General features: G+C 35.2%; 1 protein-coding gene across 1 annotated transcript; it reads left to right on the forward strand.

The window, feature by feature from the left end:
* The first annotated feature begins 56 nt into the window (after positions 1–56).
* On the forward strand, positions 57–24,543 carry LOC106883148 (dihydrolipoyllysine-residue acetyltransferase component of pyruvate dehydrogenase complex, mitochondrial). Its single transcript, XM_014934052.3, has 12 exons — positions 57–244; positions 4,472–4,560; positions 6,130–6,353; positions 6,800–7,072; positions 8,395–8,574; positions 9,159–9,244; positions 10,580–10,720; positions 11,157–11,238; positions 12,649–12,729; positions 14,654–14,728; positions 17,761–17,819; positions 24,089–24,543. The coding sequence occupies exons 1-12, from the start codon at positions 126–128 to the stop codon at positions 24,216–24,218; spliced, it is 1,539 nt and encodes a 512-aa protein (XP_014789538.1). The 5' UTR covers positions 57–125; the 3' UTR covers positions 24,219–24,543.
* The last annotated feature ends 2,658 nt before the right edge of the window (positions 24,544–27,201 follow it).

Here is a 27,201-nt window from a genome sequence, read left to right on the forward strand (position 1 = left end):
TCATATAATATTTCAATTAATTTGTAGAAAGTGGGTGATTCGAGTGGAGTTGCGGTGTGTGGTTTCAGCTGACCTTGACTGGTTGGGTGTCGAAGCCCTGAGGACTCCGAGATTGTTGTTACACTATGTTTCGTTCGGTGGTCACTGCGAGGTCCATCCTCAATACAACTGTTGAATATGGGTTTCGTCGATTAACATCAAGGTGTTTGTGTGCTAATTTTAAGTATCGATATGTTTTATCAAGGTTGGTATTGTTTCAGTTTTATACCTCATCACTTTCTGATTTATGTCCTCACTCGTCTGCTCGTCAGCGACCTATCAGTCAAGGGAATTATTCCAAAGCATGATTGTATTTTTTTCTCATATATATATATATATACAATTATTAAGCGTTCCGTGAAAATTCTTTTGTCCCATTTTAATAGAAATGTTTAATATTTCCTACTTGTACGTGAATGTTCTAATTTATACAAAATCAGTTACCTATTTAGCTAATAAATCCTAAAAGGAGGAGAAATACTATCGTACTTAAATAGAAACAACCTGATAGACAACGAATAATTGCTGTAATTTTAGCGGTAATATTTTCTAAGACTCTATACTAAAAAGAAAAAGATTTCATGTATCATTTACACACGTAATGAATTTATAACAGTTATTTTTCTGTCCTCTGCTTATACTGTTGAAATTTAAATCAGTTCTTGAATTTCCTCTCATAAATATGTTTCAACGAATTTAGCACACACTGTAAATATTGTCTATTTGTTTTATTGCATCTTAATAATATAGTGAACATGACAAATAATTATTCCCTTTTCAGTTTCGTTAAAGCATTTTGTCGAAATCCTATTACACCCTATTCAATTTTAATTCACAGTTAACCGAGTTCACATTTCCGTTTCGTGTAATTCAAGTATTTGTTGCTTTATAATAAACGAGCTCTGTTAATTAAGTTGTTATTTTCCGAAGATTTCTTGGGTAACTCACTTCTGAAAAATCATGGAATGTCATCTTGAATGACCTTCGCTCTTTGCAATTTTCACTTAGCTTTTTAGGATAGTTGTCAATACCAATTTCACATATAGGTTTATATAGCATGCATAATATGTTATATAACTTATGCAGATCTATTGTGAAAATATTTTGATATCAGTGATATTTAATCTTTGTTTCGTTTCCTTATTAAAATCGCTTTTAATTTTTCAAATGAAGAAAAATAACCCTTTATTTGCTTACATTTTGATGAATTAAAAATGTAACTATTTTCAGTCATTTTCCATGGTAGGTGTGTGATATGGCTCATCGAATTTTGATATTTATAACTGTTAAGCCAGCCACTCAACCTTGAAAGCTGTAAGTTTCCAAGTTCTTTAATCTTTTACTGATTACAGTCATTGGATTGCGGCTATGCTGAGGTACCAGTTATCTTTACGGTTTTAAGTCGATCACTTATATAAGTTTGGTGCTTATTTTATGTATCTCCGACCGTGTGATCAAGAAGTTTACTTTGGTTTTCAGGATAATCGCATGGGTGCTTTTAAAATACCTTAGCTTGAAAACTGATACAGCCAGAACCTAGATCATAATAGCTAACTTAAGTGAACAGAACTATATCCTCATGATTTGCTGCTAAATGAGTTTATTTGGATTTATCTTCCAACTTGACCAGTTCAACACTGAAACTGAGATCCATATAAACCTAGCTCATGCTGGCACTATGAGATTGATATTCAGCCTGTGAACATGAAAAGAGATTCATATTTTCCAGGCATTAGCTTGCTTTTTTGATTGTGTAAGTATTATCTCAAATTATATATCATCTCAAAATTCACTGTTTTGTTATTTGGACCATGTGCATTAATGTCCTTCAGACATTTCATGTAGTTCATATTTATGTTGGCAGCACTGCCATGGATAAACTCTGATGACTAGTTACAGGTCATCAGGTTAGAATATGCACATAATTTGTGTTGATGGAGCTTGAGCCAGCTTAAAATCAGGTCTGCTCTGATTAATCAGTAACTGGTGATAGTGAGGTGGCAGTTATCTAACTCAGTTTTAGCTAGAAGAGCATACAAGGGAAATGTTAACACAAGGGAAATATTGATCTTAATTCAATGGTGGGAACATTAGCATAGTTAGAGGGTGGGGCAGCATCACTTTTGGGTTTGCTGTAGGCAATATGTATTTTTTGTGGGGGCCTGGAGGTGGCAAACTGAAGGGTGGCATACATTCTAGCTACACTAGAAGGTGAGAACATGGTTGAGGAGTACTATTAAGTGATGGCTTGTTTCTTTTGGCTGCAGTCCAGAATTTGCAAGTGTGGTAGATTAACAGTGATTGTCTCTAGTAACTAGAAGAAATGTGAGCTAGTGATTGGGATAAATTGTAGAAATAACTGAAGAAAGCAAATATATAATGAAATAATTTTTTGTGCCCAAAGTTTAAAAGCCACTTGAAAAAAAATCTTTTTAATGTTTTTTTTAATTTTTTTTATCAGGTGTGCCATTTATGATACGGAAATACTTCTGAAACAATAAAAGTGATGTTTCTTATTCTCTTATTCTTATCTATATTTTTAAACTAAAGGAATCACATGGTTTGTTTTCTTCTGATCAAAAGAGAAAGATTGAGGAAATAGGACAGAAGATAAGGTTTTTGCCCCTGCACTTATGTTATAAAATTTAGTAAAAGTCTGGATTTCATAGGAGTGGGGATTAAACCTCAGTTCTGTTTAATAGAAGAGAGGATGAGAGATGATTCTTTCCTTGGATAGGATGTCAGTACATCATGTAACTTTTCCAGAAGTTCTGATATATATATTCCTGAAACTGAGCTAAACTGAGATGTGCAGAATAACATCCCCTCATAGGACCTGCAATGAATTGAAGTTATTGTTCATAAAGGAATCATACATCCATTTGGCCATTTTTATCTACATTATCCAAGGTATTTCTGGGTAAAGATAGTCAATTACATATTATTATCAAATATTATGATTTGTGTGTTTGAACAATGGTGAGCTCACAAAAGTGAGTATAAAGTTAGTGCAAATGTGAAAGAAATGGACAGAAATTTAAAACTAAGGGGGATGTGTGACAAACAGTTATTTCAGTAAAGGAAAGGGAGCTTGGCTTCCTTACAATTCTTGATATGCAACCTTTAGTTTGATGACACTGGATAGCAACAGTTCACCTTACCCATCAAATATGGTGTCCTTGGCCTTCAGTCTCTGGTCTCACTGCTCCTGCCATCTTTTCTCTTGTCTGTGACCTCTTGCAACGTCCTCATCAACAGGATTCTCTACAACACAACTGAACCTACTTTGGTTGGGAAGCACGATATGGAGCCAGCTCAACCTGCATCCTACTGACATCCATCCCCTCTCCCTTCTCAAAAGTGTAGCAGGATCTCATGAGTTAGTGCACTGGCTTGATCAGCACCATCTGGCATGTTTCCGCCAGTATAGCCTGGCTCATTGTGGTGCCATCACTCTCAGCTGGCATTCGGCTTGATAGCAACTGTCTGTGCATCAGCATTTCCTTGAAGCTTGGCTTCCAGATCTTTGCACCTCACAAATGCTGCTGCAGATCCTCTCTGGATTTTTTTTGGCCTCCACTCATTGTCATGACATCATAGTGCTGGTTGCCTTCCATGCCATGCCACCCTTAACAAAATCATAAAGCATAGCCTAGACACTACAGATCTCCCTTCCCAGCTTGAGCCAGTGGGACTAGACAGAGGAGACAGTAAAAGGCCTGATGGTAAGACAATTCTCCTGTTCCATGGTGGTAGGCCCCACATCTGGATGCCATATACTGTGACACTTTCTCCAGCAGCAATTTGGTGTGTTCACCTACCAGCCCAGGCTCCACTGCTTGTCAGACTAAGAAAAACAACCTATCAAAGCATCAGTCACTTGCCAACAGGTTTATGGCCAAACCTGTGGCAGCGGAGACCTCTGACATTCTCAGCTCCTGGACCACATCCCTGCTTGTTGCTATCAGGACAGAGATGGCTATCCACTAGTACAAGCCCTGTGAGTTAGAGTGGCTGTTTCAGTGCATCTTCCTTGCCATCCTCCAGAGCAGTATCTTTTCCATTTTGTCTGCTGAAGCCATGAGGCAGTTTGAATTGCAGGAAATTAAGAGAATGTAAGAATTCGATAGCCTACTACACAAACAATAAACTTATATAACCTGTTCAACTACCATCCAGACAAGTGCTATTTGATGTTAGTAAAAAGCATAAAGGTTCATCTAAGAGCAGTTATGTATAAATCATGGCTGTTGTCAATGCTTCATGTTTTCATAAAGTATAGCTTAAATTCAGCAAATTTTAGTTTAATTTCACTTTGCTAGTCTTGAAAAATATTTTGTCTTTGAAAGACTGAATTTTGATAATGTTGCTTGAAAGTTATTATAAAAAATTCTATTAATTCATTGTTCTAATGATTTATTTTTCATTTCAGTACTAGTAAAAATAGGCCCATTTGTTGGCATGGCTCACTTCAGATACCTCAAAATATTCAGTTCATGGCATGTCGCATGTATAGTTCAGGTAAGTTAAAGTAATTGAATTACTAAACTGGTGTGGAACATTGATAAAGTAACAAATGTATCTTTATCTCCTGCTGCCTGCTCCCAATGTTAGCTGTCTTGTAGTGGGAGCTTTTTGCTTTATAATATTACTAGAAAAAAAGGGTGGCAAGCTGGCAGAATCATTAGCACACCGGGCGAAATGCTAGTGGTATTTTGTCTGCCATTACATCCTGAGTTCAAATTCCGTGAAGGTCAACTTTGCCTTTCATCCTTTCAGGGTCGATTAATTAAGTACCAGTTATGCACTGGGGTTGATGTAATCGACTTAATCCCTTTATTTGTCCTTGTTTGTCCCCTCTATGTTTAGCCCCTTGTGGACAGTAAAGAAATAAATATTACTAGAATATGCTCCAGAGTGAATGTAACACATCTCACATGACTGCTTTTGTTGGAAGTATCTAATCTGTGACTAGTAATCATTTTCTTGTTTTTCATTGACATAGAGAGAAAGTATCATATATCACTCTATCCTTTCTGTACTCCATTAAGTGTCTTTAATAGAAAGCAATCAGAATAGCTACCAGTTTCATTCAAGATGTCCACAGCATGGTGATCAGTTGTTATTGAATGTCCAACACCAGCAGTTATGGCTCAAAGAGGTTAATTTTGCAGTTGGATAATTCTTGATCACATTTGTTATTCATAACAGATCTTAGGGTGATATAATGAAATTTTTATTAATAGTTTGTCTTATTCAGTTATAATATATTGAATATTCTAATTAAAATAAATTTTTCTAAAATGATCTTAAACTAACATTTATTTTTGTTGCTTTATTAAGTGTCAATAATTGCATTATGTTAATTATAACTTTGTGTTCACACTCATTTGAAAGAGTAAAATATTCTCTTTTTATTCATAGTCTGAACTGTCAATAATTAATATTTAATCAGTTTAATTATCAGTATAGTCTTGTCTTTCAACTGACTTCACTTAAAAATTACATATCTTGTTACATATTGCCTCATAGTCATAATGTTTATTGCCAACCCTGAGTATTCATATATGAACCATGTATATATATATATATATATATATATATATATATATATATATATATATACATACATACATATATAAAACAATGTTTCTTGAAGTATGTTGTGACTTATGATGTATAACAACATCCGATAGTTTGGTTGATACAGTGATATAACAGTATAAAAAAATACTACCTTAGAAAAGCCTGTGTGCATAATTTTGTATTCCACTTCAAAGGTTTCAGTTGGGAACCAAAATGTTCCCTTAAAGATATAACTGAAAAGCCAGTTACTTAGTTATAAATTCTATTTAAAATTATTATTTCCTGATCAAGTTTATAATAATTTCTTATTTCTTTGTTTTGTATTTTCCAATGACCTTTTGTTTATCAAATAAATTTTCTTTTAATTGTTTTTTTATTAAATGGTGTTTCAACATTAGAAATTAAACACATTTTATTTTGAGAGCTCTCAACACAAGAAGACTAAACAAACAATTTCATAATATTTCATAAGTTTTGAATGTATACGTGTTTTGTTTGTTGTAGATCTACCTGCTCATTTCAAAATTACATTACCTGCTTTATCACCAACCATGGAAGCTGGGACTATAGTAACATGGCAGAAGAAGGAAGGGGATAAAGTATCTGAAGGAGATCTTTTGGCTGAAATTGAAACTGATAAAGCCACTATGGGTTTTGAGTCTTCTGAAGAAGGTCATTTAGCCAAGATCCTAGTTCCAGCAGGATCTGCTAATATTCCAGTTGGAAAAGTAATTTAAACAATTTTTACAACAACTGTACTTAATCTAATTCTGTAAAATTATTCTCTGTGCCGTATTTCACTTGTTAATAATTGGTCAATGCATTATTTATGTGACAATATGAATTATTCATAACATTTAAAAAATAGTTATTATTAATTCTATGAATAAGTATATGTAAGATATTTTTGTGCAATTTCATTTCATCACTTCTCCCATACTTAACATATCCTAACTTGGAAAACTTAAGGTGCTTAAGTCACAGCACTGAAGCTATACTTTACAAATTATTGTTAAATGGGGATGAACTAAAATTCAGTTTTAATTTTATATAAATTTATTTCCAATTTACTTGTTGCAAAATAGTAAAAGAATGCTATATAAGAATAGATATTTCTTTTGTTTGTTTTACTCTTGGTTAATATGATACTGATTTCTGTCTGTCTTTTTTTCAGCTGTTGTGCATCATTGTTGAAAATGAACCTGACATTGAGGCATTCAAAACTTTTGTACCAACAGCAGCAGATGATGAAGTAATTGGTGGCAGTGTACCAGCTTCTGCTCCACCTCCACCTCCTCCTCCACCCCCTCCCCCACCCAAACCAGTAGCACCCACACAGACCACACATGCCAGGGCTTCTGCTGCACCCTCCAGGCCTACAGGTGGTCGTGTGTTTGCTACACCATTAGCAAAATCATTGGCACTTGAGAGAGGTGTTGATTTAAACGTAAGAATATTTCTTGAGTTTTTTACATTTATTTTTGCACTTTATTTAATACATTCCAACTATTATCTAAGAAGTAGAGTGTATGAAATAAAATTGTGCTTTGTGATGTTATGTTTGAATAAGATTGAAACCAAAACTTACATTTCGTGAACTGATTATTTGTTGAACCAACTGTTTAAACTATCATATCAAATTACATGCTGATTAGATTCGATGTTTACCTTGCTTATTACTGAACTATGCTTTAATTGTGAAATTGTTACAATCTCACAAACATTATTATCATACATTAGAAATTGCTACTTTTTTTTTTTTAAAGTTTTATAATTCATTCCAAAATATTAATACCTGAAGAACTAATGGCTTACTGTCTGATTTGTCTAGCAGTATGCTTTATTTCAATCAAGAATCTTAGGAGGTGCTGAAAATTATGTACTGTTCTCAAATAATATCCTACCCAAAATTATTTTATTTTAATGAAATATCATACCTAAGAAAATTATATCTCATAACAACAAAAGGCCACAGAGTTTCAGAGAAGGAAATGCTAGTACATATCTTGGATGAGTAGAAATTGAAGTTGACTTCAAAGTCCACTGGTCTATCATTTCTGTAATTCTTTTGTTCAATAATCAATAATAAAAATAATTTACAGAAGTATTGTTTTTAATGTAAGATATGCATTTACTAAATGTTTATTTCCTCGATTTTAAGACTTAATGTAGTGTATCTATCATTGGCTACAAATATCAGCTATGTATTATAGTATCAGTCTTCAGAAGGATTCATATTATCTTTGGTTGGCATGCTGTCTTTATTTCAAAGCTACTAAACTAATCCAAAGAACTATTTTTGCGCTGATACCAACAACAGGAATTCTGTTTTGTTTTTTGTTATTTGGTCATTTACAAGAAACTAATTAGTATGCACTTTTTACATAAATATTTCTTGAAGCAAACTTTGGTATTGGTAATGTTCCACACCCTTATAGTTGTGAAATAGCTAATTTGATACCTCTATTCCCCTACATCATGGTAAAGCTACAATATACTTTTGCTGAACTTTTGGGTTTGTAGTTAATTTACATGTTTCTTTTTTGTTCTTGCATAATTCGTTTTCATTTTTTCCATAGTAGCCAAGATTCTGTCAGTTTAATGGTTATTATTAGATATTAGACACAGTTAATCTATTTTTCTCTTGAAGTAAATCATACTGCTTTGCCTAATTAAAAAGCTAACTTTCTATGACTTAAACCAATGAGATAATGAATGGTTTTATTTTAATTCTGTCTGTATTTATGTATTTATTTTTTATTAATATAGGCTATCACAGGGACTGGGCCTGAGGGTCGTATTCAAGCAGAAGATGTTGAAAAATTCATCAGCACTGGTGCAGTTCCTGCTGTTGCAGCCCAACCTGTCTCCATGCCTGCTGCAGCAACCCCAGCTGTTGCTGTACCTGGATTGGAGTACACAGATATACCGTTGTCAAACATTAGACAGGTAAAGTAATGTAGAAATATTGTAAACATATCATCCACATTAACAATGACTGTATTTTTAAAAAAATCATTTGGGAATTTTTGGTATTGTTTTTATCTCTAAAATCACTCTAAATTGTCAAGAATTGAGTTGCTGCTTTAGCAACTTAACTCAAGCAACTTAACTCAAGCAACATGGGAGAGGATATATAAATATATGTAGATGATCAGGTATTGATAGCAGTGATTGTTTATAGGTAAAAATGAATCAAGAGTTTTAAAAGTGATTACACAGAGAATGATTTGTGAGGATATTGATACAAGGCTATTTTAATCATCAGAAAATAGTTCATTAACAGACAGTGCCAAAGAGTGTTTAATGCTAGATTTGGGGTTCTACACTATGGAAATCCTATTCATTTTGTTTTTTTAATTAGTAGACCATTTCAAATAATGCTCAATTAAAAAACTTTAAGCTTAAATGTGAAATCTTTATTATACTTTATTTCTGAATCTGCCTAAACTTTACAATTTATTTTTACTTATTTTGTATTATTTTGTTTCTTTGATTAAATAGAACACTTATAATTTCTTTATTATTTTCAGGTTATAGCAAAACGTTTGTTACAATCCAAGCAAACTATTCCTCATTATTATTTATCTGTGGATGTCAAAATGGACAATGTTATAAGGTAATTATATCAGTGTTCTTTCATGAACAACTGAAAAAAGTATTTCTATTACTAAAGCACATACAAAGTTATGCTTAAGACTACCATTATCATTTTCTCTAATTACTATATTTTGACTTGAATCTCCTATATAACTAGTATTAGATATATTTGATAGTATTTTAACCCTTTAGCTTTTCAGCTGGCCATATCTGGCCTAAATTTTCTACCTGATTTATGTTCAAACCAGCCAGGTCTGGCACCTCACACTTACCCTTCATTATCTTTCTAAAAATAAACAATCACATCATCTAAATCTTGAAGCTACAAGATAATGCGTGTTTAATTGAAAACAGTGTGAATTAATAAGCATTACATTTGCCATGAAAGAACAAGAAACTCAGCAAAAATAAAAACGACTTCTGTTATTTTCATTCTTTCTTTAGATATAGTTTACAAAGGAGATTTGAAAAGAGAATGTGTAAATTCATAGTATTCTGTTTGGACAATGTATTAGACTTCCTTTTTTGTGTTTGAAAGAAGAAAGAGTTGATCTCTTCAAGGATATTTTACTATTTTTTTGTCTAATGAGATTGATATTTTTACAAAATTTTAAATAATTAGACCATTATTCCTTGTATCTTTTTAGAATGCTCCAGTTTCTTTAAAAATAATCTTTTTTCCCAAAGGGTTAATGATAACAATTATTTCTTATTTCATGGGCAAAGTGTGACTTCTCACAAAACCCTCAAAGTTCAAAGTAATATGCAAAGTGTGCATATTTGGTTTAACTTTTACATAAATTCTATGTTCCATATTTCCAAAATAGCAAAAATCGATTGAAGAGACAGTTTCCTTCTTATTGCCCAAAGATGCTTCGATCTTAAAATTACTGCTGACCTTTTATGAGATTTTATGCAATTTAGGAAAGAGTTTTGAATGATGTACCTGAATGTTGATGTATCCTAGAGAAACTCTTTTGTTTGTTACTTTTCTCACAGCAAACAATACCTTCTTTCTCAAACTGCTTTCCTCTGGAATTTCTGGACAATATGTGTTTGCTAATTATTAAGTTTTAACTCTACATAGTTTTACTGATACCATGTTAACAACAGTTCAAAAATTCCGAAATGGTTTCAATGTGAACAGAAAAATCAAATCAAATCTGTGAATATTTGAGAACTGAAATAAAATTAGCTGAAAGTCTTTTTTTTTTTTTTTTTTTTTTTTTTTTACAAAAGCAGCTATTATTAATTTTTCTATCTAATGGAAGCAAAAAAAAAAAAATGTAGACAAATGATTGGAATTGATGGTAAATATTTTTACATTTTTTTGTTTTTGTATTTCTTTTTTCAGATTGAGAAAAGAATTGAATGCAATACTTTCCAAACAAAACATTAAATTGTCAGTTAATGACTTTATTATTAAAGCCTCAGCTTTGTCTTGCTTGAAAGTTCCAGAGACAAATTCTTCTTGGTTGGATTCTATTATCAGACAGTAAGATTTTCTCCATTCTTTTATTTCTTCTTTATTCATGATGTTCTATAAACATCTGCCATACAATTTTTTATGTGAAGTTAATTTGTTTTCATTTAGTTGGATATTAGATTTTTGTTTTCCAATATTTCTTTTTTATTTCACACATATGTGTTAAAATTATATCTATCCAAGAATAAGTTAAATATAGAAATATATATTAAAACAATATGTTTGGACTTATTTCCTATATTTGCTGGAAATTGATATTAGATTTTAATTCGTATCATTAGTATCATTTTTACTTACTGTATTTTTTTTATTTAGCTTTTTAATGCTTACTGCATTGAATATGTTAACATGAAGCGAATAAATGTCAGCTTGATCATATATACTTTTGCTTTTTAATAATACATCTATATATCAAAATTATAGTCATGATTTTTCTTTTTCTCAGGTACCACTCAGTCGACATTAGTGTAGCTGTTGCAACTGACTATGGACTTATCACACCAATTATAACTAGTGCAGACTCAAAAGTGAGTGAACTATGAACTGATGAACTTTAAACTATATTCCTGTACCTGTTCTATGGGAAAGATGCTGCAATAAATTATCTGTTGTTATTTCTGTAATACAGCACAGTATAAAGAACTATGCTAATCATAGCAGCTAAGATGATAATTACAGAAAAGTTAATTGAAAATTCCATCTTGCAGAGAATCGATGTGCATATATTTTGTTAGATTAAATACATTAGAAATTTCATTCTTAATTGTGAATCTCTTATGATGAATAATCTGGCATGAGGTTTTTGAGAAGACCCATCCACTTCAGCAAAACTGAATTCTGGAAGCACCTGTGTGTTCTACCCACATGTAATAGTAAAATTTTTCACACACCCTACTACAACAAACCAAACTACATCTCTACTTCTCGTCCTCATATTTCTTCTTTTTTCATGCACTATGCTTATCTCTCCCTCTGCACTCCTGCAGCCCAATCCTGTCCTCACTACCTACCCACTGTATCATTATTATCTTGTTGTCCCCCTCTATATACCCAGGTTTCATCAGTTACTGCATTTCTCCTGCCCTGTTCCTCCGTTACATTCAAATGAACTCCATACTCACGCACTCTTAGCAATGCTCTACCATCCAATTCATATTCTCATCTCTGTACCTTGAGAGTATGTCCTGGCATATTGCCACCATCTCTCTCACTCTCATTCTCTTCTGCTCTCTCTCTTTCCAACTGTGGTAACCACATATCTCCTCTACATCAAGACACCTGTTTCGGTTCCTCTGTAATACTCTAATCTCTTGTCACCTGGCACACAGCCACCTCCTCCCATACTCCCTCCGTCTCAAAGGTTCTTTGGCTTGCAAGTTACTTGGTAAACTTGTTGGTGCTGGTGCTATGTAAAAAGCATCCAATCCACACTGTAAAGCAGTTGGCATTTGGAAAAGCATCCAACTGTAAAAAGCCATGCCAAAGCAGACCTCACCAGTGCTAAGTAAAGTGCACCCAGCCCACTCTTTAAAGTGGTTGGTGTTTTGAAGGGCATCCAGCTGTAACAATTATACCAAAACAGACTTCACCAGTGCTGGTGCATTGTGAAAAGCATCCAGTTCACTCTGTAAAGTGGTTGGAAGGGCATCCAGCCATAAAAACCATGCCAAAACAGACAGTGGACCTAGATGCAATCCTGTCAAGCTGTCCAACCCATGTCAACATGGAAAACATGTTAAATGATGATGATAATTGACAATCATGGTTCCTATGAGATTTATCTTGAATTTCTTTCAATGTTTTCTAGTAGTCATAAATATCATTTCTTTTATTTGTATTGAAAATTATATGCTCTTACAATTACATGATTGATAAAATGACTGGGCTTTGATTTAGTGTTCTATAACATTTTTCACTCTTGTATTTTCCTCCATTAGGGTCTTTCTGCTATTAGTAAAGATGTACAGTCTTTGGCAGCAAAAGCCAAAGAAGGTAAATTACAACCATCTGAATATCAGGTATGGAAATGTTTAAATAATTTAAAATTCTGTTTGAATATTGGAAATATGCCCTTATGTGACTTAGAGATAATTAAAATTGCTATAATTATTTTACCTGGTCGATTATCTTTATGTAGGGTTCTCAACCATTTTTTTTTATCTATGGACCCCTTTGATTACTATTTTATTCTGGTAAACCCCCATAGCCATTCAATGTTTAAAAACTAGTTTTATAGAAACTTCTTCCAAAATTCATATTTTGTTTTACACATTAACTTCTGTAGGTTGCCATATGTAAAATGTTAGAGAAACCTAGTTGTTTCATACAATACATATCAATACATGTATCTAAAGCAAAATTTTTTCAGGGGCCCTTAAAATACTATTGCGAATTCCCAGTTTACTATTTTGCATCATGGACTCACAAAAGTCTTTTATGGACCCTGGTTGAGAACCACTGACCTTGCAAATATGATAGAGCTTCATATGTTTAATATATTGAGTTGAAAAACTTCAGTTAACTGAGGTTATGCATGTAATTAGAAGATAAAAACTCTCATTTTGAAGTGTTTAAAATCTATAAAAAAAATTGGGAACAAGTTCAATAAAACAGGTTGCCAAAATCTTAAAACAGTACTACTTAAATTCACATATCAACCTTAAATTAATGTTGTCTCTGTTTTTCATTAGACATACAAATACAAGAATTTTTTTATATATCATAGAAGTTGTACTCTTAGCTTTTGTAGGTCAAGGTTGACATAGTTAATGTTTAACCTGAATTTTCTAGGTTGATACAGGGGAAATTTGGCATCCAGAAAGTTTCAGTTCTAGGATGAAATATTCATCCAGAAAGTTTCAATTCCAGGATGAAATATTCATGCAATCTTTTTCACAGTAAAAACTATGAAGGATGAGGAAAGGAAATGTAATTTAAATAAGTGGATTTGGTGGGTAAACAACTTGTTAGTTCAAATTAGTAGGAACTACTCTAGATGAGATATTGATAAGACAGAGCATATACAGGCTACTGGTTGGAGTGTGCTAATGAGTGAAGTATTCATAGCCTCTTTTTTATACAATCTAAAATGTTTATGAATGTAAATCTAATGCAAAGTTCTATTTCTATCTCATTAAATCATTATGTAAATTTTTCATCTTTACTATCCTTGATATTACCTAATATTTGCTGGCATACATCAAGATTTATTTAAGAACACTGCTGAACCTGTGAATTCATAGAAGCTATAAATTATTTCAGATAACACCTGCTGTTAAAATATACATTTATTGTCTGCCTAGCAATTTAATTACCAGAGTAAATAAATTTTAGTTTAAGGACTTAAATTGGCGCAAATAAAGAACAGATTCACTTGCCTGAAATAAAATATAATTATTATAAAAATAAATTACCTTCAGAAAATCCCATTTTTAGTTAATATTCTAGAGCAGTGGTTTTCAACCATTTTTTGCATATGGACCCCTTTGATTACTATTTTATTCTGATGGACCCCCATAGCCATTTGATGTTTAAAAACTAGTTTCTTATTTTGCTGTTCACACATGAACTTCTGATGGTTGAAGTATGTAAAATGTTAGAAACAGAAATTTTGCTGTTTCTTGTAATAAATACTTCTATGGAAACATTTTTCATGAACCCTTAGAATACTACTGTGAGTACTCAATTTACTATTTTGCTTGAGTGGACCCCACAAAATCTTACATGTTCACCTGTTGAGAAACACTGTAATAGAGTCATATGTCATATGATATCCATACTTTTGTGACTTTAATTTAATAGTCTATGATGTCTCAAATTTCATTCTTGCAAAGTTTGTCCTGAGTTCATCTAATTTATGTTTTGCAAATATTTTGTTAAATCAATTGAAATTATATTAATAAATTATAACTTTTCACTCATTTGTTTAATTACTGAATGTAGGGTGGCACATTCACTATATCAAATCTTGGAATGTTTGGTGTAAAGAATTTTTGTGCTATAATAAATCCACCTCAGGTGAGTAATTCAAGATTATTTTCATTTTAAAATATTTTCTTCAAATGACTTAGCAACAAAGTATCTTAATCCTCTATTATCCCTTCTGCAGTTACTTGAGCATCCTTGAGTTTGTCTCTACCAAAGCTAAAACTTTTTCATTTTGCATATATTAACCTGTACTGTACAAATGTATTTCTAATGCAGTGTTGTCTTCTCAATTCTCTCTTCTAACATTACACATCCAAAAGATCATACTTAACTCGTTCCTTTTCATTTAGTGCAAATCTACTATCACTCTTCATATTTCACTACCATACATTAGTGCAGACCTCATACCATGTGCTATTTTCATAGGTTAAGGTTAAGTCTTTGTAGCCAACAATTTATTCTTATTCTAGCTACTTTACATCATCATCATCATCGTTTAACATCTGCTTTCCATGCTGGCATGGGTTGGACGGTTTGACAGAGGACTGGCGAGCCAGATGGCTGCACCAAGCTCCAATCTGATCTGGCAGAGTTTCTACAGCTGGATGCCCTTCCTAACACCAACCACTCCAAGAGTGTAGTGGGTGCTTTTACGTGCCACCTGCACAATAGCCAGTCCACTGGCACTGGCAACGACATCACTCGAATGTTGTTTTTCACATGCCACCGGCACAAGTGCCAGTAAGGCAACGCTGGTAATGATCATGCTTGAATGGTGCGTTTTATGTGCTACCGGCATGGGAGCCAGTCAGTGGCCTTGGCAATGATCACACTCAGATTGTGCTCTTAGTGCTCCACTGGCACGGATGCCAGTCATGCAGTGCTGTCATTGAATTCGATTTCACTTGCCTCAATAGGTCTTTGCAAGCAGAGTTTAGTGTCCAATGAAGGAAAGGTATGCATAAGTGGGATGGTTACGCCACTGGCATAGGCCACGGGTTATGGTCTCACTTGGTTTGCTGGGTCTTCTCTAGCACAGCATATTTCCAGAGGTCTCGGTCACTAGTCATTGCCTCAGTGAGGCCTAATGTTCAAAGGTTGTGCTTCACCACCTCATCCCAGGTCTTCCAGGGTCTACCTCTTCTACAGGTTCCCTCAACTGCTAGGGTGTGACACCTTTTCACACAGCTGTCCTCACCACATGACCATACTAGCGCAGTCGTCTCTCTTGCACATCACATCTGATGCTTCTTAGGTCCAACTTTTCTCTCAAGACATTTACACTCTGTCGAGTGTGCACACTGACATTACACATCCAGCAGAGCATACTGGTTTCATTCTTTGCGAGCTTACGCATGTCCTCAGCAGTCACGGCCCATATTTCACTGCCATGTAGCATGGCTGTTCGTACACATGCATCATACAGTCTACCTTTTACTCTGAGGCTCTTTGTCACCAGCAGAGGTAGGAGCTCTCTGAACTTTGCCCAGGCTATTCTTATTCTAGCAGCTACACTTTCAGAGCACCCACCCCCACCACTGACTTGGTCACCTAGGTAATGGAAGCTATCAACTACTTCTAGTTTTTCTCCCTGGAATGTGGCAGAAGTTGTCTGCACATTTTCAGTGTTTATTGCTCCTGAGCATCTGCCACATACATAAACTAACTTCCCAGTTAGCCTTCCTTTGATATTACTGCACCTCTTATGTGTCCATAGCTTACACTGGGTACATCTTATAGATTTTCTACCTACTCCTTTTCTATAGATCGAACAGGGCCATCTACCTGAAGGGATTTGTGGTTTGTCTGTCCCTTCGATTCTAATCCTTGCTTCCACACCTGAAACTTCTCTAGTTCTGATAGTGACTCAGCATTTATAGCAAGGTTATCAGCATACAGGAGCTTCCAGGGGCATCCTGTCTTGAATTCCTGTGTTATTGCCTGGAGGACTATGATAAATAGGAGGGGGCTGAGGACTAAACCTTGGTAAACCCCTACCTCTACCCGGAATTCTTCACTGTACTCATTGCTAACCCTCACCTTACTGACAGTGTCCCTGTACAAGGGTTGCACAGCTCTCACTAACCATCCATCTATCCCTAGTTTCCTTATTGACCACCAGATAAGGGAACGGGGGACCCTGTCAAAGGCTTTCTCCATGTCAATGAAAGCCAGATACAGAGGTTTATCTTTGGCTAGGTATTTCTCCTGCAGCTGTCTTACCAGAAATATAGCATCAGTTATGCTTTTCCTTGGCACGAACCCAAACTGCATTTCATCTAAACTGACTCTCTCCCTAATTAGTTGGGCTATGACCCTCTCTGTGACCTTCATTACCTGATCCAACAACTTGATACCTCTGTAATTATTTGTATCTAAAGCGTCACCTTTACTTTTGTAGCAGTTGACTGTGGTGCTTACATTTAACTATAATTATGTTTAATACAAGTTTATTACTTAGGTTTCACAACAACTGTTAGGAAGCCATCTGAGCTTTCCAAATCCTACTGTCAGTTACTTCTGTGCATCTTAAGTTCTACTTCTCTGTTAATTTGTACATTTAACCTGTCATAAAACAATGCAAAAATTTATTTTAAAATAAATTATAAAAAGAAATTGAAACTAAAGTTAAAAATATATAAAGACATAAGGTTAAATTTCATTTAATAGTAACTCCTCTTAAAGATAAATGTTAGTAGTATATGTATAATGTTAAAAAGGAAATGATCTTTCAGCAAAACCAGTTTGAATTTTCTTTTTCTGCTTGTTAGCATAGATTAAAACATAAAATTCTATCTCATTGAATTGTCAAGAGAAAAAAAATTTCTTTAATTTTGGTAAGGTAACTGATATTATCTGGAAAAAAAATCAATATATCTTATGTCTTTGTTGTGCTGGTGAAATCATAGGTAAAATGCATTTGGTTTTTCAGTGTCATTATAAATTGCATCTTATTTAATTAATAGACTGTTATGGAATCAGTTTGTTACTGATTGTATGCTATCATCTGAAAATGAGGTTTTGAAACCTAAAAGAACAAAAATTACATTTGTAATAGCAGAAAGATTGTGTATTTTGCTTGTTTTGTCAAGAGCTTCAAAATAGTTTTCTCTTTTAAATAGGCTTGTATTTTAGCTGTTGGAGGTGCAGAAGAAAGACTTGTTCCTGGTTCAGAAGAAGGGTATGTATTTTATATATCTTATATTCATGATTTAATATCTGTACCTTTTTTGTAAAATAAATTTTATTTTTATGTTTATGTATTTGTTTTGCAAGATACTTTACATGAAATAATGTGTTGAAATATATTGTTATATTTGGGGATGGTCATATTTTGCCATTTAAACATATGCACTATATATTTGTTGTTCATTTCAGTTTTATTGTTATTTTAGTTTCTTTGAAGCTCTTTTCTCACACATCTTGTAACTCTTCAGTGACTCTCTTTCCCATATATCTCTTCTTGTTCAGAACAAACAGAACAAGAGAAGACATTTGGGATAAAGAGTTACTTTGATAAAGAAACTAAAATAATAATAATAAAACTGAACTTAAGAACAAATATATATAGTCTGTGTGTTTATTTGGCAAAATATAACCGTCCTCAAGTATAACAATAAATTTCATTCTCTAGCTTATTTCAATACATAAATAGTTAATTGTAAAATTGAAAATATTTTGGAAAATATTCATGGCAGTTACAAATGCACCAGCTAATGATGTGTAAGGTCAGTTCTGTGACTGAGTAGATCTAGATATCAGAAGCAGGAACAGACATGATCATCCTGTTTTTTTTTTATTTAATCACTTTATCTACATTATTCAAAGTGTCCTATGTGGTGGTATGAAAGATTTTGACTATTATCCTTTGCAGATTGAGCTACCATGTTTAAATTCCTTCATAGGCTTAAATTATGTACATAATAGATATTAGCATGATGAAAACTATACACTAGAAGAAAGTTTCTGAGATCAGAGTTTATACTTAATTGAAGTTGTCTCACTTTATTTACATTGCTAATGTTTCTCTCCTTCAGGTGTGGAAGCAAGGTCTAGAACTGAAGGGCCTTAGAGTCAACCTAGCTAAAACCAAAATCCTAATAAGTAGGAAGGTAGATAAAACACAAACCCCTTCAGGTAGATGGCCCTGCTCAGTATGTAGAAAAGGAGTAGGTAGTAACTCTATAAGATGTACCCGGTGCAAGCTATGGACACATAAGAGGTGCAGCAACATCAAAGGCAGGTTAACTAGCAAGTTAGTTTTTGTTTGTGGCAGATGTTCAGGTGCAATAAAGACTGCAAACAAACAGGAAACAACTTCTATCTCATTCCAGGGTGAAAAACTAGAGGTAGTCGATAGCTTCCGCTATCTGGGCGACCAAGTTAGTAGTGGGGGTGGGTGCGCTGAAAGTGTAGCTGCTAGAATAAGAATAGCCTGGGCAAAGTTTAGAGAGCTCTTACCCCTGCTGGCGACAAAGGGACTCTCACTCAGAGTAAAAGGCAGACTGTATGACGCATGCGTACGAACAACCATGCTACATGGCAGTGAAACATGGGCTGTAACTGCTGAGGACATACGTAAGCTCGCAAGGAATGAAGCCAGTATGCTCCGTTGGATGTGTAATGTCAATGTGAATACCCGTCAGAGTGTAAGTATCTTGAGAGAAAAGCTGAACATTAGAAGCATCAGTTGTGGCGTGCAAGAGAGACGATTGCGCTGGTATGGACATGTGGTGAGAATGGAGGAGGATAGCTGCGTGAAAAAGTGCCACACCCTAACAGTTGAGGGAACCCGTGGAAGAGGTAGGCCCAGGAAGACCTGGGCTGAGGTGGTGAGGCAAGACCTTCGTACATTGGGCCTCACCGAGGCGATGACTACGGACCGAGACCTTTGGAAATGGGCTGTGCGTGAGAAGACCCGGCAAGCCAAGTAAGATCGTTGCCAGTGCCCCTGGACTGGTTCTTGTGCGGGTGGCACATGAGATGCACCATTTTGAGCGTGGCCGTTGCCAGTACCGCCTGACTGGCTCCTGTAGGATTTTCGAGCGAGATCGTTGCCAGTGCCCCTGGACTGGCTTGTGCGGGTGGCACATAAAAGACACCATTTCGAGCGTGGCCGTTTTCGTGCGGGTGACACGTAAAAGCACCCACTACACTCTCTGAGTGGTTGGCGTTAGGAAGGGCATCCAGCTGTAGAAACTCTGCCAAATCAGACTGGAGCCTGGTGTTGCCATCCGGTTTCACCAGTCCTCAGTCAAATCGTCCAACCCATGCTAGCATGGAAAGCGGACGTTAAACGATGATGATGATGATGATGATGATGTAACAGATCAATATACATAGCTGGACTGTCGACCTAATTGAATTCTGTTTGAATTTTGCTACTGGCATTTGTTGTGCTTTCAAGTTTACTTAGTAGAACATAAGACTTCTTCCAATATACATACTACTGAGAGCAATTTTTACAGTAGTTTGTGTAAATATCAGAATTGTTCATCTAATATTAATTAACATGGAAAAAACTCAAGTAAATCCATTCACGAAGGAAAACATTTTTTTAGTAAATGGTTGTAAGTATCTTTCAAAGCTAGTATCAGTCAAATAGATTATTTTCTCTTCAAATTTGTCAAATAAGTTTGCATGTGAAAAGGTAAGTTGTAATATTTTGAGTGGGAAGTGTATTAGAAGGCTTTAAAAGGAAGTTAGTGATAAGTCAGTGCTAAAGCTTTCTACACACACCTAAAGTAAAGTGTTTGTGTATGTGTAAAAAATAAGGATCTCTGCTTAATTTCGCTGCCACTTGCTTTCTCCTGGCAACCAGTGAGTCAGCTAATAATTATAGTGTATTGTAGCAGCATGCATACAGATTCTAACTTGCTACACTCCAGCTGCCACATTTTTACCCCACTACATTTTTCTTAACATTTACTTAATTCACTGCCTTCAAATGCACTTCTAATTTCTTTAACCCTTTTCAAATAGTTGATGTAAATTTACACATGCAATGTACATGCTTTAAATTAGTCAACGTAATTATACACCTCCTGACTTAGAACTTGTTGCCTGAGTTAGTACTGGTCCACTTACCAGCTGATAGGCCGATTAGATGTTTCATGTAAATATTTACAACCCAATTGGCTGGTCCTGCCATTCCAGCTCTGTCAACTTTGTTGTCACATCCTGTTTTGTCAAATTTACAGTCATTGTGTCCTACCACTCCGGCTCTGTCAACTTCATCATTGCATCCTGTTTCGTTGAATTTATGGTCATTGCGCCAAGCTACACTAAGCTCCACCACCTCACCATTTGTTTCTTCCAGTTAGGACAACTTGAAGAATGGGTATTTTCCTAGTTCAGAATCAGATGATTCTGATAGCGATGATGATATTCTGGTGAATCAAAGGTACAGGCAGGCAGCAGTGAATGGCTCTGGACTACAGAATATCGTGTGGCAAGCAAGAGACAATTTTGTCTGATGACATGGGTTTACTGGTACACCTGGCATAAAGGCAAACCTTGAACATTGAAGTTTGCCAAAACAGACAGTGGACCTAGATGCAATCCTGTCAAGCTGTCCAACCCATGTCAACATGGAAAACATGTTAAATGATGATGATAATTGACAATCATGGTTCCTATGAGATTTATCTTGAATTTCTTTCAATGTTTTCTAGTAGTCATAAATATCATTTCTTTTATTTGTATTGAAAATTATATGCTCTTACAATTACCTTCAAATTTGTCAAATAAGTTTGCATGTGAAAAGGTAAGTTGTAATATTTTGAGTGGGAAGTGTATTAGAAGGCTTTAAAAGGAAGTTAGTGATAAGTCAGTGCTAAAGCTTTCTACACACACCTAAAGTAAAGTGTTTGTGTATGTGTAAAAAATAAGGATCTCTGCTTAATTTCGCTGCCACTTGCTTTCTCCTGGCAACCAGTGAGTCAGCTAATAATTATAGTGTATTGTAGCAGCATGCATACAGATTCTAACTTGCTACACTCCAGCTGCCACATTTTTACCCCACTACATTTTTCTTAACATTTACTTAATTCACTGCCTTCAAATGCACTTCTAATTTCTTTAACCCTTTTCAAATAGTTGATGTAAATTTACACATGCAATGTACATGCTTTAAATTAGTCAACGTAATTATACACCTCCTGACTTAGAACTTGTTGCCTGAGTTAGTACTGGTCCACTTACCAGCTGATAGGCCGATTAGATGTTTCATGTAAATATTTACAACCCAATTGGCTGGTCCTGCCATTCCAGCTCTGTCAACTTTGTTGTCACATCCTGTTTTGTCAAATTTACAGTCATTGTGTCCTACCACTCCGGCTCTGTCAACTTCATCATTGCATCCTGTTTCGTTGAATTTATGGTCATTGCGCCAAGCTACACTAAGCTCCACCACCTCACCATTTGTTTCTTCCAGTTAGGACAACTTGAAGAATGGGTATTTTCCTAGTTCAGAATCAGATGATTCTGATAGCGATGATGATATTCTGGTGAATCAAAGGTACAGGCAGGCAGCAGTGAATGGCTCTGGACTACAGAATATCGTGTGGCAAGCAAGAGACAATTTTGTCTGATGACATGGGTTTACTGGTACACCTGGCATAAAGGCAAACCTTGAACATTGAAGTTTGCCATTGGAAATCTTTCACAAGTTTTTGATGGATGAAATGTTCCAATATATAGCGGATGAAATGAACAACTTTGCTGAAAACCATCCCCAGCATGTCAGACCAAGGACAAAATCAAAGTTCTGCTTGCCCTGCTGATACTGATGGGCATCATGAAGAAACTGACCCTTCTTCATCATATTGGAATCGGGATCCAGACACGTCAACACCTTTCTTTCCAGAAACGATGCCACATGATCGATTTTTGACACTTCTTCAAAATCTACATTTCAACTCAGGTGAAAACCAAGATGACAGGCTGCTCAAAATATGTCCTATCATTGACAAAGTGGCTGAAAATTTCAGAACGGTGTATGTGCCCACATAGGACAGATGAGAATTTGTGGAAATTCAAAGGAAAGTTCCAATTCAAACAATACAACCTGACCAAATGTACCCGCTTTGGGGTCAAGGTTTATAAAATGTATGCCAGGCAACTAGCAGAGCCTGTTGGTACACATGGAATTGCAAAATCTACACTGGTCAGGACAGATTGGATCTTCCAGCATCTACTCTAGTGTCAACTGATGTGTTGTTGCTGAATGAAAACTTCATTGACAAAAGCTACAATATTTATATGGACAACTGGTTTTCCAGTCCAGACCTCTTCCTGCAGCTGGAGGCAAGGAGGACTAATGCCTGTGAGACTGTAAGGATGCACAGGAAAAACATCCTGCCCAATCTTCACAAGATAAAACTTCAAAAGGGGGAAACAGCATACCAATGCACCAATAGTGGTATTCTTGCTCTAGTGTGGCAGGACAAGAAAAACATCTGCATGTTATGCACAATGCATTCTGCAAGTATGAAGGACTCTAGGAAACAAGAAGCAGACTGTAATGCCATAATGAAACCAAGTGTAGTTGTTTCATACAATGAAGGGATGGGTGGGGGCTGATCACTCAAATCAGCTGGTGATAACACACAAATCAGTGAGAAACTTTGTGAGATGGTATAAGAAAATTTCCTTGTATATAGTTGACGTGTGTGTTTTGAATTCACATTTGATTTGGCAGATGCTTGGTGGTGTGGGGGATGGATTGGCATTCAAGAATCCATTGTTCCATGAAATGATAGAAGCATCAGACCTGCCAAAGTACAGAACACATGGATATCCCCACACCAGACTCTCTCCTCACCGCATGGTGAAGGGACGTGGACATTTTCCACAACTGTTTCTCCCCACTGCCAAGAAGACAAATGTTTCAAAGAAATGCACAGTATGTAAAGCAAAAGGGAAATGTAAAGAAACTAGATACCATTTTTCACAATGTGATTTGCCACTGTGTGTGCTACCTTGTTTTGAACTGCACCATACTAAAGTCAATTTTTGAATTCATGTGATTGTAGATACATGAAGTTGATCTGACTTGTGTTGTTGAGTGATCTTATTCAGGAATAATACTGCATGAGTGTCCTGCACAGGGATAGAGTTTAGGCAAATAAACAGTACTTGCACTAAAGCGGTTGATGTAAATATATGCCAAACCATTGTCATGCACTAATTGCTGATCTCAGCCAAGATGATTACTGTCAATGCAACCTATTTACTTGATAAAAAAAACCCATTGTCATTGAGTTAAAGGGTCCTGCACAAAATATCATAACTGACTCCTTATTATATTTGGTATATTTTATTTACTTTTTTTGGTTAGTGCAGACCATCACTTGTTGCTTCAAACTAATATCTTTTACTTAATTTGTTTTGTTGTTGTTGAAGTCATATATTCCTGAAAAATGATGTAATTTTTTTGATTTGTTACAGATTCAGTGTTGCTAGTGTTATGAGTGTTACACTCAGTTGTGATCATCGAGTGGTAGATGGCGCTGTTGGTGCTCAGTGGCTAGCTGAGTTTAAACGTTACTTGGAGACACCAGAGACTATGATGTTATAAAGAGAATAATCCATTTATCAATTGTAATTATGAGAAACTATAAAGTGGATTGGAATTAGGATGTTACTGGCATCCCGTTAGAGTTTACCCCAATTTGTTTTGTAGTATACCAAAATATTGGCCAGAACAAGGTTTTCATTTTAAAGAAAAGCTCAAACAGAAAAATGTATATTTTTCATCATTTTCTATGTAACTGATTTCTTATAATTTTGTTTGTTCATGAGAGGAAAAAAACAACAAAACAAAAACAATGACCTTTTGAGAAGTAACATCATAAAGAAATCCTACACTTAAGTTAATAAATTGGTTATTGGGAAATATTGTATTCTTGAAGTTTTGTTTTTTTATTGTGAAATGTAGGGTCTTATAATTTTCTTAATTTTTTTATTTCCATGTATCTGTGTTGTCATCCATTTCTTTCTCTCCTCTGAACCACTTCTATTTGTCATCCATCACCTCCTCTTATTTTGTCTACTGCTATTGCCCATCATTTCCCTCCTGTTGTCATCCCAATAACTCTGTCCCTTCCATGCTATCCTTGCTCCTTTCATCCACTAATTTTAGCCTTCTGCTGTTCCTTTTCTTGATCATATTACTTGAGTGAAAGCACTGGGTATTCTCTACACTTAGTGTGTACAAGGTACACCTCCTCATATGCTGCTGTCACAATGGAAAGCCTCCACCAAATCTCCTATACACCTTGTAGAGTGATTGGTGAGTTAGGTAAAGTAGCATTGAGATATCCCTTAATCTTATCTCATTGATAACTCAATAACCTCCCTTGTATCGTGCCACAAGAAATACATCCAATATACACTGCAAAATGGTTGGCAATAAGAACATCCAACCATAGATACCAAGCTAAAATTATATGTACAAGTACCACTCTATGAGAACACAGAACCTCCCAATAAGGAATGACTTGGATTGTGATGACTCATCAAACTCATGCCAGTATAGAAAGCAGATGTAAAATGATGATTCCAAAAAGGAGGGTGAGAAGGCTATTAGTATCCCAACATTGATACATTAATCATTGTTACAAAAAATTGTCATGTTATCTTTGTCCTAATAGCATTCATAGAAACTTTCATCAATTTACTGACAACTCAATTGTTTCCTTTGCCACCAGTTCAGAGATATATGTGTACCAGTGATGTATATTTGCACCATTTGTCTCTTCTGCACTCACCACAGACTCAGTGGGTAGATCTTCTGTGATGCTGCAGTCAGCAGTGGTAACAGTGGCATCTAAGAATAATGAGTGACCCAAGGTGTATGGAAAATAGCTTATACCATCCAGGTATTTTCTATTTCTGTAGTTCAGTTTGGTGAGCTCCAAGATTGCTAATGTGCCTGCAGATGCCAAAAATAGTTTCATTATATTGTTTTTTTCAGCATGATGGGGCCATCTGGTATTGAAACAACATGATATAAGCTTTTGGACTGATCTCTTGACTATACCTTAAAATTCAGTACATGTCAAGTACATATAAAGGTTGTGCCAACTCTAAAGGAAGTGTTATTCAGTTTGATACCAATTTTGGATACTAGGAGGTAATCAAACCAAGCACTGCTTCCCAGTTCATGCAACCGAAAATTGAATAAGATCTTGGTTTTGTGCATCTGCAAGCACAACTTTGCATGTTTCTTAACAGTTGTCACATCATAATATTGACTACACCTTTATTAATATTGACTCTCCCTTTATTAGTATTTTTTTTAACATTGAAATACAATTCTGGAAAGATTTAAAGAAAATGGAAAGCAAAGAACAGTATCAAGTAGCTGGACGAGAAACTAGATGTCAGATATACTTAGCAAAAGAAGCCATAAGTAAGATATTTCCCCATGTTCTGCAGTGTGTAGGTCAGAAAGGTGAGATGTTTCAGATAAACAAAGCAATGTACAAGAGAGAATTGAGATGTTGTTGGGGAGAAGTGTGATAAAATGAAAGAAGAGCAATTAGAGTCATGGGAAGACTACTGTGAGAAAGTGTTGAATGAGGAGAATGCAAGGAAGGGGAAAAGCTTAACTCAACTAGATCCAATAGAAGAGCCAACCATTAAAGTTGACAGCAGCATAGCAAATAGCATGATGAGGGATATGAAACCAAGGAAGGAAGTTAGATCATCAGGTAGGGAAGCTAAAATGCTAAAAATACTTGGTGAGGTTGGTCATGTACTAGTCACTCACACAGTCAATTATGTAATATAGAAAGTTGTGATACCCAGTGACTTGTATCAACTACTACAAAGGAAAAGGAGATACACAAGAGAGAGGCATCAAATTGATGAGCCACGAAATGAAAGTTACTCAGTTATAGCTCATCTGATTATGAAGAAAAATTGGCATACAGAAGTTACAGTTTAAATTTATATTAGGACAGGTGATGTGTTCTTTGTTAGACAACTGCAGAAGTACTTACCTTGGAATAAAACACTCAACATTCATTGACTTTGAGAAGGTTTCAGACTCTGTAATTTGATCACTTAAGAGATTAGGGATAGATAAATGGCTTGTGAAGGCCATGTACAGAAGTGTAGTGAGTAATACATTCTGCAACAAATTTGGTGTTCAGATAAGGGAGCAATCATGGCCAAGTTCAAGCCCCTTCTTGTTTATAACAGATGTTCAAGACCAACAGTGCAAGGGACATTTTGTATGCTGCTGACCTAGGTCTAGTAGTTGAATCTGTAGAGTCAGAGAAGAAAATTCCAAATATGGAAGCAGTATCTAGAATCAAGAGGGTAAAGACAGAACCCTGCTGCCACCTAGGAAATGGCCAAGTTTGTATACAGATAAAGAGTATATTGAAATTTTATGCTATACCTGGCTTAAACTATGAAAGCACAAGATATAGTGGGATCATACATAGTTGTAGAAAAGATTCACCTACTCATGTAAACCTGGCAAAATGGATGTTAGAATAATAGGAGTGAGAGAGGTTGAGATGTATAATATCTACATTTGTACCTTCATT

This window comes from Octopus bimaculoides, chromosome 4 (genome assembly GCF_046866305.1).
Source record: "Octopus bimaculoides isolate indiv1 chromosome 4, ASM4686630v1, whole genome shotgun sequence".
Lineage (NCBI taxonomy): Eukaryota > Metazoa > Mollusca > Cephalopoda > Octopoda > Octopodidae > Octopus > Octopus bimaculoides.